This window comes from Myxine glutinosa, chromosome 4, assembly GCF_964187855.1.
Source record: "Myxine glutinosa chromosome 4, kmMyxGlut1.1, whole genome shotgun sequence".
Classification (NCBI taxonomy): Eukaryota; Metazoa; Chordata; class Myxini; order Myxiniformes; family Myxinidae; genus Myxine; species Myxine glutinosa.
Genome location: NC_136264.1, coordinates 202,738,441 through 202,753,421, shown reverse-complemented (window position 1 = coordinate 202,753,421; position 14,981 = coordinate 202,738,441). Strand labels below are relative to the sequence as shown.

The 14,981-nt window shown below is 51.1% G+C and overlaps 1 protein-coding gene across 1 annotated transcript in view; it reads left to right on the top strand.

The window, feature by feature from the left end:
- Positions 1-14,981, top strand: part of LOC137425641 (protein FAM3C) — a 42,409-nt gene that overhangs the window by 15,408 nt on the left and 12,020 nt on the right. Inside the window, exons 3-5 of the mRNA XM_068114258.2 lie at positions 4,150-4,273; positions 11,406-11,464; positions 14,726-14,776. Of these exons, the coding sequence (XP_067970359.2) occupies positions 4,150-4,273; positions 11,406-11,464; positions 14,726-14,776 (234 nt within the window). The remainder of the gene's footprint in view (positions 1-4,149; positions 4,274-11,405; positions 11,465-14,725; positions 14,777-14,981) is intronic.

Below are 14,981 nucleotides of genomic sequence, written 5' to 3'. Positions count from 1 at the left end.
GCTCCTCCATGATGCCCCCCATACATGCCCCATACATGTCTCACACATGCCCCATACATGCCTCATACATGTGTCATACAAAGACCCAAAATGTGATGCATATGACATGCTCCATACATGCGTCATACATGCCCCATACATGTCCTATATATCCATCATACATGCCTCATACAAAGACCCAAAATGTGACGCATATGACATGCATCATACATGCCCCATACATCCGTCATACATGCCCCATATATCTGTCATACATGCCCCATACATCAAGTAACTGGAACCGGAATTCCCGAAGTCCCACTATGGCCCTAAAAGGACTGTATAGAATATAGATCCTTTCTGGGCTTTGTGTCTGTGTCTATACATGTGACTATGCCTAGGCTGTTTGAGGTTAAAGTCGTCACCATTATTTAACTTTCAGAAATAGAGAGACTTTGACTTTGTCACACCCACACTTGTATTGAAATGGTCCGTGTACATACAAACAAGATAATGATTCGCTATTGATTCTACTCCTGCTGAGGTTATCATGGCATTTGTTATCGCGACCGATATGTCCTTACTTGTGTGTGCAGGGTACCGTGTACTCATATTTATTGACATGTAAGGCCTTAGCATGGACCGTCTGCTACGGACAGGATAGATCATTACCGGACCGGATTCGGATACGAGAATTTATTCAGTGATTCTTCACTATTGAGATTTAGGGCTAAAAATGATATACAGCACAATGTCTCAAAAAGTTGTGGACGGATTCGGACGAAACGTGGTGAATGAGTTGGGCAGGTGACAAGAACAAGCCAATTCGATTTTGGTGAAGATCCGGATGCAGATCCGGTGTCTCAGTGGATACAAAACGTGCACTGTTTAGTCTGTTGGGGTGTGCACTCTACCGGGTGCTTTCTAGTTTTGACATGTAATCAGAGTTTTGTGTTCAGGCTGTTCTCCTGTTAGTTTAGGCTGTTGATAGGTGGTCTTGTTAGTGCTACAGATCATCTAGGCTCTAGGGTAAGGACATTGTGTGACTTGTCCGAACCGGTGATGGCTATGTGCGGCAGAGTGAGGGGACACCTGAGAGGAATATTTATATGGGGTCGCCCCAACACAAGACATGAAAGATCACTCCCTTCTCTACCTTCCTCCGGCGACTGTGTGGGCCCAAGGGCATTGCATCACCACTGGGGTGGTCAGTGTTGTCACCTGGGATGGGGTCCCAGGAAGATCATCCTGCTGCGGCAATAACGCAGCTCGTCATCGGTGGCCCCATCGCTGGCAACAGGCCACATTGATTTTGGCCCAACTCACTGTCATCCTGTAATTGGGCTGGCTGTGGGAAGGTGCCATCTCGGTAGTTGTTCCACGTCACATGGGGAGGTGGATGCAAGAGCAGATGGGAAGTGGGAGAAGGGGAGAGCATTTCAACACCTTTTTGCTGGGGTCACTCATTGACATAGGAGCTCTCTTTTCCCAGGGTGCTTGTTGGCACTGGATCTCTCTTTTGCTGGGGACACTCATTGACACAGGAGCTCTCTTTTGTTGGAGACACTCATTGGCACAGGAGCTCTCTTTTCCCAGGGGCACTCATTGACACAGGATCTCTCTTTTGCTGGGGACACTCATTGACACAGGAGCTCTCTTTTGTTGGGGACACTCAATGGCACAGGAGCTCTCTTTTGTTGGGGACACTCATTGGCACAGGATCTCTCTTTTGCTGGGGACACTCATTGGCACAGGAGCTCTCTTTTGTTGGGGACACTCAATGGCACAGGAGCTCTCTTTTGTTGGGGACACTCATTGGCACAGGATCTCTCTTTTGCTGGGGACACTCATTGGCACAGGAGCTTTCTTTTGTTGGGGACACTCATTGGCACAGGAGCTCTCTTTTGCTGGGGACATTCCTTGGCACAGGATCTCTCTTTTCCCAGGGGCACTTGTTGGCACAGGAGCTCGCTTTTGCTGGGGACACTCATTGGCACAGGAGCTCGCTTTTGCTGGGGAAACCCATTGGCACAGGATCTCTCTTTTCCCAGGGGCACTTGTTGGCACAGGAGCTCGCTTTTGCTGGGGAAACCCATTGGCACAGGATCTCTCTTTTCTCAGGGGCACTTGTTGGCACAGCAGCTCTCTTTTGCTGGGGAAACCCATTGGCACAGGATCTCTCTTTTCCCAGGGGCACTTGTTGGCACAGGAGCTCGCTTTTGCTGGGGACACTCATTGGCACAGGATCTCTCTTTTCTCAGGGGCACGTGTTGGCACAGGAGCTCGCTTTTGCTGGGGACACTCATTGGCACAGGATCTCTCTTTTCCCAGGGGCACTTGTTGGCACAGGAGCTCTCTTTTGCTGGGGAAACTCATTGGTACAGGATCTCTCTTTTCCCAGGGGCACTTGTTGGCACAGGAGCTCTCATTTGCTGGGGAAACTCATTGGCACAGGATCTCTCTTTTCCCAGGGGCACTTGTTGGCACAGGAGCTGTCTTTTGCTGGGGACACTCATTGGCACAGGAGCTCTCTTTTGCTGGGGTAACCCATTGGCACAGGAGCTCTCTTTTGCTGGGGACACTCATTGGCACAGGATCTCTCTTTTGCTGGGGGCACTTGTTGCACAGGAGCTCTCTTTTGCTGGGGACACTCATTGGCACAGGATCTCTCTTTTGCTGGGGGCACTTGTTGCACAGGAGCTCTCTTTTGCTGGGGAAACCCATTGGCACAGGAGCTCTCTTTTGCTGGGGACACTCATTGGCACAGGATCTCTCTTTTGCTGGGGACATTCCTTGGCACAGGATCTCTATTTTGCTGGGGACATTCCTTGGCACAGGAGCTCTCTTTTTCTGGGGACACTCATTGGCACAGGATCTCTCTTTTCCCAGGGGCACTTGTTGGCACAGGAGCTCTCTTTTGCTGGGGATACTCATTGGCACAGGATCTCTCTTTTGCTAGGGACATTCCTTGACACAGGAGCTCTCTTTTTCTGGGGACACTCATTGGCACAGGATCTCTAATTTTCCCAGGTGCACTTGTTGGCACTGGAGCTATCTTTTGCTGGGAGTGCTCGTTGGCACCAATGCTCTCTTTTGCTGGGGAAGTTCTTCGGGGCTAGAACTTTTTTTTTTGCTTGTGACGCTCATTGGTGCCTAAACTCTTTTGCCAGAGACGCTCATTGGTGCCCAAGCTCTCATTTTCCCAAGTCACTCATGGGTTATGGAACTTTTTTTGCTGGAGACGTTTTTGATGCTGGACCTCTGTGCCGTAGTGCTATCTCTGGGTGGTAAGAGCCTGCTCTGCTCCTCTCTGTGCTCTTCCATCAACTACACCTACATTTGGTAAAAAGCCTTCTCTCTTTGCATGTGTGCATGTAAGTGTGTGACTATGCCCAAGACAGAATAATCTCGTTGTATTGTAAGGGTTTTTTTAATCGTCCTTATCCGTCTGTCTCTCAGCCCACTTGATCTGTCCCTTTATTTGTCTCATGGCCGTGTTCTTTTTCTTATTTAATGAATTCAGATTCGGAAAGTTATGTATGCCTGCTCCGTCCTCTGGCTACCTGTGTGTCGCTCAATTTGGGAAAATTGGTTATTCCTGGAGGAAATCATTAAATTTGTGAGGAGTAAATTAAGAATAGCCCTCATTTGGATGAACTTGGCGTACTGGGTGTCACAACATTAAAGATATATGACCAATCTGCTTGGGGCTGCGCGTCCTCTGAAATTTATAACCCCTAAATTTTGATTAAGCTGGAAATTCATGGCAGTAGTACCTCCCAGCATAGACGTTTGTCTGTCATGCAACATTGGTGTCAAGTGGGACCGGTGTTGACACGACAATACGAAGTCAAATAGTAATTTATTCCAAGGTTCTGAAGGTATAATGATGGACCCAATTCTAGAATTGTCTGCAGGCCTACACATGTATAAATCAAGGATGTCTGTTAGAGTTTGTCTTGAGGCTTTCCTTCCCTGGTAGATTCTCTATCATGGAAATACCATGTACTGATGTCAAAATACAATTGGATTGGTCATGGGACCCGCAAGGCTAACCCCCACTCTAGCGGGGAAAATGGCCTTAAAACGATCATTCATTCATGGGAAAACGGTGAAATAGCATATTCAACTGAAGCAACCGCTTTTGCATCCCCCTGACCCCTCTCGTAGCACGAAATACAGATGGAGTCCATTGTGGCCGCAACTCGCCCTGCCCTCCACAGCATCTTGCCTTCCTCATGCACAGCGGTGCAGCCTCTGTGGTTGGTCCAAAACTCTGTCTGGAAGAGAATTTGTACGTAAAATGTATCCGCACCACTTATCCTACTGTTGCATGTCATGTTTAAATTTTCTCAAATTCCTGTTAGGACACTTAGCTGTGATTCACAGTGGCATTCACCAACTCTTACAAAGTCTGAGTTGATCTACAACTTGGATTTCAGTTAAACTAATGAAAAAGACTTTTTAAAAAACCCAGACCTACATCTGATCGGAATTTGAAGAGAACCAACATCTTTATTCTTAACAAGAACATTTTTGAGAGTACTTTTTTTTTTTTTTTTTACAATTTTCTCATGATTTTCTAATCAATACTCATTCAGAAATGTCCTTACACATGTTCTACAAATAAATGTTACTTTTAATATTGTCATGTGGTCCCAAGCCGATTAGGATCAGCCAAGACGAACAGCCGAACAAGCTTTAACTCTGAGGCGAACAAGCCGAAGATGACGGTTATTTTTGGCATGCGCGGGAATGAAGGAAGTTGAGATGTTTAATGAAACGAAACACACGGCTTTAATTCGGAACCCACAACGAATAAAGGAACACGACAAATAATATGCACCACAAGAATTTAATGAAAATAAATGCAACACGAAATTGTCAAAACAAAGCTTGGTGGTCGTTGAAGCTGGTGTAGCCACTCGTGTGGGGAGCGCTCAAAATGGCCACGGAGTCGCGCTCCTCGGCGCCACAAACGTGAAGTACTTTGGTCGGTGGTCCTTTTTCGGGTCCCTCTGCCGTCCGGGGAAGCACAACGCGGAGTCTGTCCACCACAACCTCAGCAGTGTCCGAAAAACCCATACAAATCCTGCCGACTCGGCAAAAGCGTTCCTCTCAGGCGCACACACGAAGAAAGAAGCAGCTCCTCCACCAATGTACGTTTCTCTCTCTCCCGTCTGGGGAAGCACATGCGACCTTCAGCTTCCTTGCGAGCCAACACACCCAGGCCCACCAAGCGCATGATTGGCTCTTCCTCCACCTCTTTTTCCTGTCTGGGAAAACAGTCTATAACAATGGCGCCCTTCCCTTTTTTCAGCAGGCACCAGCGAGTAACCTGACGAGTAACGTTTTAGTAACCCTTCCTCCTCTCACGAGAAGCTTCCCTGCTCTGACATCACCCGACCAATCCAAAGGGCTTTCAAATCACCCTACGTAATCACCCTCTTGAAAAATCATGAACTTCGGGGCGTGCCCTGCCGGCTTTGCTTGACACGAGTGTTTATGTGGGCGGACTTACTTGTCGATCGGTACTGTCGGTGGTTGTGGTGGTTTAGTGGAAGTTTTGCATGGCCGGCCTTGTAAATGTAAAACGTAAGGGAAAGCGACAAAGGGAATCACATACAGGGGCAAACTAACCTTAATCCCTAACTAGTTAACACAGCTTCGAGAATATACATCGAGATGTATTAAATACATCGAGATGTCTCCTACGTGTCCACGGTCCATGCTATAACTATACAATCCTATCTTTACTATGGGATTCGTCCATCTAGCCCCACAAACGTAACAATATCATACTCTTGTAATTCAACTAGTGGTGAAATATTTTTGATACAAGCATATTGAGATTTCCTCAAAGAGTTTTATCCCGACGATATTTGAAAAAGACGGGCGGATATTCGAATCGGCTCCGTCTCTCCGTCCGTCTGTCTATCATGCTACCCCCTCAAACGGCTGGGCAGAAATTCCCCAAACATGGTAGTTATGATCACCATGTGGCATGAAGGTGCAAGAGCAGTGCTATTTATGGCTCCACACTCTGGGGCAGGATCCAAATGTCAGATGCCAAAAATGCTATTGCAGGCGTGTCTTTAAACATTTTAAAATGACACATGAAATATGTAACGATATTTTTGGATCCGACTCCTGATTCATGCCCTGGGATGGGGACTTGGGACCACAGGGGTCAAAATGGGGGAAATATTTGAAACTCAAAATGTGATAAGTTTTGTTTCATTTTACCAACAGCTGAGCTACAGAAAACGAATATAATTATAATGTAGCGGCTACCGCTGGGTTTTCACAATCGCCTTGCACCTATCAAGGACGCGGAGCGATCACCATGCCGGGCTCGTCCAGGACGCCCGGGCAGGCCCGCGCTCAACTTGCCAGGCCTCGGTCGGGACGCTCGGCCACGGCCCCTCTCGCCTTTCCTGGGCAAACGCTCCGGGATAATATGTATATATATTGCTGCCCGATAAACGGGCTTTTCAGAGTGCCTGAGTGTTTGGTTTGATTAAAGCAACTCGGATGAATTCCAGCTTTTTGTCGCATCCATTCTTCCGATCGACGTGGGAGCCCCAGCTCCTTCATTGGTGACCTACCGACATGGACACGGCAGTCGCCCTTAAACTGCCTACCTTCTGGGAGGCTCACGCGGCGGTTTGGTTCGCACAGGCGGATTCCCTGTTCGCCCTGCGAGGCATCACGGCCGATGACACCCGCTTCCACCATGTGGTAGCAGCGCTCGGTTCGGCCACCGCGGCCCGCGCCCTGAGCCTCCTCGAGAGCCCGCCAGCCGCTGACAAATACGGCGCGATTAAGAAGCTTCTCCTCGACGCTTTCGCCCTCCCATCGGCGGAACGCGCACGGCGCCTGCTCGACCTGCCCGAGCTCGGCGACACGCGCCCTTCCGAGCGAATGGACTACATGCTTTCACTGCTCGGCGAGCACTCTCCGGCATTCCTGTTCCGGGAGCTGTTCCTCCGTCAGCTGCCTAACCCAGTACGCCTCGCCCTGGCAAGCACGACGATCACAGATCCCCGGGCCCTTGCCAGAGAAGCCGACAAGATCTCCGCCGCAGGACAGCGCATCGCAGCGGCGACATGGGACCCACCGCCGTCCGACGCAACACCCATGGCGCCCGAGCACCCGGCACGGTCGACGACCGAACTGCCGACGCAATTGGCGGCCGCTGAACCGAGCCGACCACCTCCAGCACGACGACCGGGGCCTCCACCTGACCAAGCGTGGTGTTACTATCATGCCAGGTTCGGACAGAAGGCCCGGACATGCCGACCCCCGTGCACCTTCGGCAGGCCGTGAAACGGCCGGGCCGGCGTTCATTACCAGCCATGGGCGCCGGCCACACAGGCAACTTACTGTTCATCACGGATAAAGCGTCCGGACGGCGCTTCCTGTGCGACACCGGCGCCCAACTGAGCGTCATACCCGCCTCTGACCAGGACAGGCAATCCGCGGTTTGCGGCCCCTCCTTGGTTGCGGCCAACGGATTGACCATCCGCACCTTCGGCCCGCGCAACGTCACCCTCTGCTTCGGCGGCCAACGCTTTGCTTGGACGTTTGTAACCGCAAACGTGCCCATGGCTCTGCTAGGCGCCGACTTCCTCTGCGCACACGGACTGCTGGTGGACGTCCAACGGCGTCGTTTAATCAACGCCGAAACCTTCAGCTCCCTGGTATGCACATTGAGCAGCTCCGTGCCGACCGAGCTGGCATGCGCCGTCCCGGCGGCGAACGAGTTTGCTCGCCTGCTCACGGAGTTCCAGGCCCTCACGCGGCCGACGTTTTCGGCCGTCGCAGTAAGGCATGGGATCGAGCACCACATACCAACCACGGGCCCGCCGGTCTACGCCAGGGCAGGCCGCCTCGACCCAGCCAAGCTCGCCGTGGCGAAGGCCGAATTCGACGCGTTGGAGCACCTCGGCATCGTGCGGCGCTCCGATAGCGCGTGGGCCTCGCCACTGCACATCGTGCCAAAGCCGGGGGGTGGATGGCGCCCGTGTGGCGACTACCGCCGTCTCAATGACGCGACCACCCCCGACAGGTACCCGATCCCGCATATCCAAGACTTCTCCGCCCGTCTGGCGGGACGGGTCATTTTTTCGAAAATTGATCTCATACGGGGATATCACCAGGTACCTGTCAGGGCGGCCGACGTCCCTAAAACGGCAGTCATCACGCCGTTCGGCTTATTCGAATTCTTGCGGATGCCGTTTGGTCTCAAGAACGCTGCTCAGGCGTTCCAGCACTTGATGGACGGCGTGCTGCGTGACCTGCCATTCCTTTTCGTTTACCTGGACGACATCCTCGTCGCCAGCACGTCCCGGGCCGAGCACCTCCTCCACCTCCGAACACTGTTCGGGCGCCTCAGCGAGCACGGCCTCATCGTCAACCCGGCCAAATGCCACTTCGGCACGACGGCCGTTGATTTTTTGGGCCACCACATCACCAAGAACGGGGCCGTGCCGCTGCCAACCAAGGTCGAGGCCATCACCACGTTCCCGCGTCCCCGCACCATAAAGGCCCTGCAGGAATTCCTGGGAATGGTGAATTTTTATCACCGCTTCGTGCCCCGTGCTGCTCAACTCATGCGGCCCCTCTACGAAGCCCTCCGGGGCAAGCCGGCCAAGCACGACATCGCCTGGTCCGCAGCAATGGATGCGGCCTTCCAAAGCTCAAAGCGGGCCCTCGCCGACGCAACACTGCTCGCTCACCCGGTGCTCAACGCTCCCATCGCCCTCACCACGGATGCCTCCGACTACGCGGTGGGCGCCGTACATGAGCAATGGGTGAACGGGGTTTGGCAGCCACTCGCTTTTTTCAGCCGGCAGCTCCGGCCGAACGAGCTCAAATACAGCACGTTTGACCGGGAGCTCCTCGGTCTACACCTGGCCGTCCGCCATTTCCGCCACCTCCTGGAGGGCCGACCTTTCACGGCGTTCGTCGACCACAAGCCGTTGGTTTATGCCATGGCCAAGGTCACGGAGCCGTGGTCGGCCCGCCAACAGCGCCACCTCTCCGCCGTGTCGGAGTTTACCACGGACATCCGGCACGTCGCCGGCAAAAACAATGCCGTGGCCGACTGTCTTTCCCGGGCCAGCGTGAACGCGGTCCACCTGGGCATGGACTTTGCACTTATGGCGGCGGACCAAACCACCGACACCACGGTGCAAGCCCTCCGGGCGGCGGACACGGGCCTCCGCCTGGCCGACATCCCCTTCGCGGACACTGTCCTGCTCTGCGACGTCTCCCAAGGCCAGCCTCGCCCCATCGTGCCCGTCACCTGGCAACGCCGCATCTTCACCTCCCTCCACGGCCTTTCCCACCCGGGCCGGAAAGCTTCCCAGAAGCTGGTGTCGGCGCGATTCGTCTGGCACGGCCTTCGTCGGGACGTCCGCGATTGGACCAGCACCTGCACGGCCTGCCAACGGGCCAAGGTCCACCGACACACCCAGGCCCCGCTGGCACCTTTCACCGTGCCCGAACGACGTTTCGACCACGTCAACGTGGATCTGGTGGGCCCCTTCCCCCCGTCACGGGGGTTCACACACCTGCTCACCATGGTGGACAGGACCACCAGGTGGCCGGAGGCCGTTCCCCTCGTCTCCACCACCACCGCCGACGTGGCGCAGGCTTTCATCGCCACCTGGGTCGCCCACTTCGGCGCACCGGCGGACATCTCGTCAGACCGCGAACCACAGTTCACCTCCGAGCTGTGGGGCGCGGTCACCCGCAACCTGGGGGTCAAGCTCCACCGTACTACGGCCTACCACCCCCAAGCAAACGGGTTGTGCGAGCGATTCCACCGCTCCATGAAGGCCGCGCTCATGGCCGGCCTTCAAGACGGCGGTTGGGCCGACCGGCTGCCGTGGGTCCTTTTGGGCCTCCGCACGGCCCCCAAGGAGGACCTCCAGGCATCCACCGCCGAGCTTGTCTATGGCCAGGCGCTACGCGTCCCGGGCGAATTCGTGCCCGACGCTACCAGTCCCTGGTCCGCAGCTCACCAGCGCTCGGACCTCCAGGAGGCCGCCCGACGGTTTGCCCCCGTGCCAACATCCCACCACGGTGACCCCCAGTCCTATGTCCCCCCAGCACTTCGCACAGCGGAGTATGTTTTTGTGCGTCACGACGCACATCGGGGGCCACTCCGGCCGCCGTATGACGGGCCCTTCCGGGTGCTGCGACGGGACGACAAGTCGTTCGTCATCGACATCGGCGGCAGGTCGGACCGGATTGCGGTGGACCGCCTCAAGCCGGCGCACGTGGACGTCGACCACCCACCACGGGTGGCCCTTCCACCGCGGCGAGGCCGCCCCCCATCCACGGTGCCCCCCACTCGACCGCCCACCACCACACCGGACCCCCTCCCACGACCCGCCAGGGGTCGCTTCGGCCGGGTCATCAGGACCCCCCTCAAATTGAACCTGCCGGTGCAAGTCGATTCTGGGGGGACGTGTGTAGCGGCTACCGCTGGGTTTTCACAATCGCCTTGCACCTATCAAGGACGCGGAGCGATCACCATGCCGGGCTCGTCCAGGACGCCCGGGCAGGCCCGCGCTCAACTTGCCAGGCCTCGGTCGGGACGCCCGGGCATGCCCGGGCATGCCCGGGCAGGCTCGCCCTCAACTTGCCAGGCCGCAGCCAGGACGCTGGGCCACGCCCCCTCTCGCCTTTCCTGGGCAAACGCTCCGGGATAATATGTATATATATTGCTGCCCGATAAACGGGCTTTTCAGAGTGCCTGAGTGTTTGGTTTGATTAAAGCAACTCGGATGAATTCCAGCTTTTTGTCGCGTCCATTCTTCCGATCGACGTGGGAGCCCCAGCTCCTTCAATAAACTCTTTAATTATCCAGTCGGTTAAGTTGTATAATAGTTTTTAAAAGACTTATTCAAGGTATATTCTGGCTGATAATCCAAAATGTACTTGCTCAGCTGGTTCAGTTGTTTGCGATTTTGAGGTTATTGTGTCAGCTATGTCACCACATTTTTGTGATTGGTTCAGAAACCCCCTTTCCTTCCTCTTCTCCACCCACTCTCTTAACTCCACCCACCCCCAGACAACATTCCTTTCATTACAATCCATATTCCCTTCGGCGCAATCCAAACTTCATGCCAACATCCATTCCTTCAACCCACTTTATCCCTGGAACTGACACCCTGTGTCTCTTGTCTTCTACACTTCCGTCCAGATCTTCAAAAATGCTTGCCTATCTGTTTTCACAATCTGCTGCTTTCTCCCATTCCCACTTCCACGTTTTTTTACTCTTAATTACACTCTACCCTTTCCTCCTTGCCACTTCCCTTCTCATACTGTAGTTGCATATGCAAGTATCCACATTAGAATATTCCATCATTTCCTCCTGTAATAAACGGGTTTTTTGTGTGTGTTTTCTGCAGAATCCTGAGCAATTCAATGCAGAATGTGGGTGAGGGACTCAACATTTTATTTGCTGACGGTGAGGATCGTGAGCCATTTAATATGACTTTTCAAAAAAACCATCAGGCCAATACATGTTGTTGTCATTCAATGTCCCCTAATGGGATAGTGGGAGGCTTATTGCTGTTGTAGGGTTTGTTTCTACAATTGGTGCCCCCAATTTTAATGGCGCCCTAGAGTTTATTAGACCCCCAGGAGTACTAATCCATGTTTTAGTTGTTTTCTTTCTTCCTGCATTCCCAGTTCCGAGCTGTTTCTCAGATCTGGCTGGGACATTCCAAATGGAATTTTGCATCAATAATAGGAATACAAAGTATGCGGAGTTGACATAATTTTTTTTGACCTTCACCTAATTTAAAGTCATGACCTAATTATAAACATTTTTACATTTTTCACCGTAACTCGACTATGGTTTGTCCCATAGGAACGAAATTGCCCCCACAACATAGCTTAGAGCAAACTGTATTTATTCTTCATTTACATCATATCCCTCTGGATTAAAGGTCAAGGTTTTAGAACGCCAGGCGTACTAAACCACCATTTCTGTTTTTCTCCATTTTTCTTCCAATTTCCGAGTTGTATCTTAGATCCGGCTGGGACTTTTGGAATGTATTTTTGCATCAATAATGGGAAAACATTCACCACATACAAGGCTTTCATCTGCAGCTCAATGGAATACTGTTCTCCCCTCTGGGCTGGTGCTCCTGCCTCTCACCTAGCTCAGCTTCACGCTGTTGAAACCAAAGCGTTCAGAATCATTGGAATCTCCCGCGATGAAGCGAACTCCGAGGGCCTTTCACTCACTCACCACAGGCAGATCGGTGGTCTTTCTGTCTTCTACCGACTCCTCTCCGGCCTTGCTCCCCCAGCTCTCTCTGGGCTCTGTCCACCAAATATTCCCCAAATATTCCCCAAATATGATATTCCCCAAATCGTATTCCCCAAATATTCCCAAATATTCCCCAAATATGATATTCCCCAAATCGTATTCCCCAAATATTCCCCAAATATTTTGTCCCCCAAATATTCCTACAGGTCGCACAAGATCTGCGTGCAACCCTCTTATCGTTAAACTACCAAAATCAAGACTCTCTGCTCACCTTCACTCCTTCATTCCCCTTTTCTCCCACCTCTGGAACAAACTCCCTCACTCTCTTCAATCCCACTCCTCCCTCCAGGTCTTTAAAACAGCTGTTCACCACCATCTCTTATCTTCCCCCATCAAAAACCATGATCTTTTCTACCCCCGCTAATTTCACCACAGATCCACTTTTTTGAAATACCAACTTCTTTCCTGGAAGTCCTTGGTGTCCTTGTGTTTTCTACTTCTCCCACCCCGCCTTCCCACGCCTCCTCCCCCCAAGTCCTCTCCCTCCCACAGATCTCCCGATGTCCCTGCTCTCAAATGTTGTGTTTGTGTGCTTCCCCTTCTCTCCCCATCTTGTCTACCACTCCCCTTATTATAATTACTAGGGCATGCCCGTACTATATATATATGTAAAATTATATCCCCCCCCTCTATTTACATGAAATGGTTTGGTCCATTCGCAAAGCCAAAGCGAACGGCTTGCGAGTACGGTGACAATCCCCCCCCTCTATTTACATGAAATGGTTTGGTCCAAAGCGAACGGCTTGCGAGTACGGTGACAATCCCCCCCCCCCCCCCCTCTATTTACATGAAATGGTTTGGTCCAAAGCGAACGGCTTGCGAGTACGGTGACAATCCCCCCCTCTATTTACATGAAATGGTTTGGTCCAAAGCGGACGGCTTGCGGAGTTTGGTAAAGAAATCGCCATAGCGTGCACAAACGCGCAGGAAAGCGAAAGAATCGCAAATTAGTTTTAATTAGTTTTAAAACATAGTTTAACGCCAACATAGCGGCAACATAGTTTGCCAACGTGAAATAAATGAATACGCTCTCAAATGTGCCGTCCGAGGCAGAGTCTGTTCGGCACGTTCGGCACACGTGATAGCTCGCTGCTCTCTGATTGGTTGAATCGTTTTTTGGACATAGCTCGGTAACTACTTCTCCGATTAATATGAAACCTTGAAAAGGCACATCCTCAGGTCCCCAGCAATATACCTGGCAAGGTTAAAGTATATCGGACCCGTGGTTGTCGAGAAACAGCGGTCACAGACACACAGACATACACACAGACAAACACACACACAGAGATTACTGGAATTATAGATAGATACTTTGTGTGTCTGTTTGATTTTTTTGTGTGATAAATGTTAGCTCTTTCACGAGCCTCGATTCTGTATACAAAAAAAAACAAAAAAGAAACAACGATGTGAGGTTGGCGTAATTTATTTTGACCTTGACCTAATTTTAAGGTCATGACCCAATTAACATGACATTTTGGCATTTTCCACCATAACTCGGCTATGGTTTGTCTGATTGGAACAAAATTGCCCTCTCGGGATAGCTTAGAGCAAACTGCGGTCACTCTTCATTTACAGCATACCACTCTGGGTCAAAGGTCAAGGTGAAATGGCGGTCTGAAAAAAAAGTAACGCGTTTTTTTGTCATCGTTCAATTTTGCCAATGCCAAATCTCAAAATAGTTTTGCATCATAATTGTGGAACTGCACTGAAGTTGTACACCTGATATTTGTTTTGTGTCCTTGTACTTTTTTCGGATTGTGGCCCAATTAACAAAAAACACCTTTTTGATCATAACTTGAATAATTAATCCGATTTCCATGATTTTCAGTTTTGTGGATAGAATATAGATGGAGACACATTTTCTTAGTTTACACTCTATCCCTAAACGTTGAATATGGTGGGTTGAAACAAAATATGCCATTATTGGACCGGTGGCCAAGCGTAAGTCCCTGGGACTTTACGTCGTCAATAAGTCGCTGGTCGCTAGCCAGGGGAGGCTTACCCTTGACGATCGCTTTGTAATCTTATCACAGATGTAGTTGTTTTTCTTGGTGTTTTGTTCCATAAAAGGAAAGGAACCATCTATTTATCATGCATACATTTGATTGGGTGGGGATGAAATTGAGAGAGGAAACGATGATGGGGGAGAGAAAACGAAAGTCGGGAGTGGGCTAAACATGACAAGAGAAGTGAACGAAATTTGGGAGGAGATTGGAGTAAGGTGATCATGAGTAAAGGTGAGGTTTGAATATTCTACCATATTTTTGTCATTAATAGACTGTAGCTGGCCCCAGATCATTAATTTTAATGTAATAATACTTGTTTTTCAGGTATCCATCATGACTGCATTGACACCTTTTATGCCCTCCTCCTTCCTCCCATTCCCTTCAGGCAGAACTGGAAAAGTACTTCGATCAGAACATTTCAACATGTATTCAGGGGGTAAATCGCACAAGCCTACTACATAATCACTACAGTAAACAAAGAAAATTGGGGTGTGTAGAGTTTGACACCAGAAAAGGCTATTTGGCCGTTTTTGCTTGTCCTGCAGCACCATTTGAGTACTCCAGATGTCTCAAGCAACATGTAGACACTCACATAGCTTCTTGAAAAAAAAACACAATTATTGAGGTCTGTGGAAGAGCAG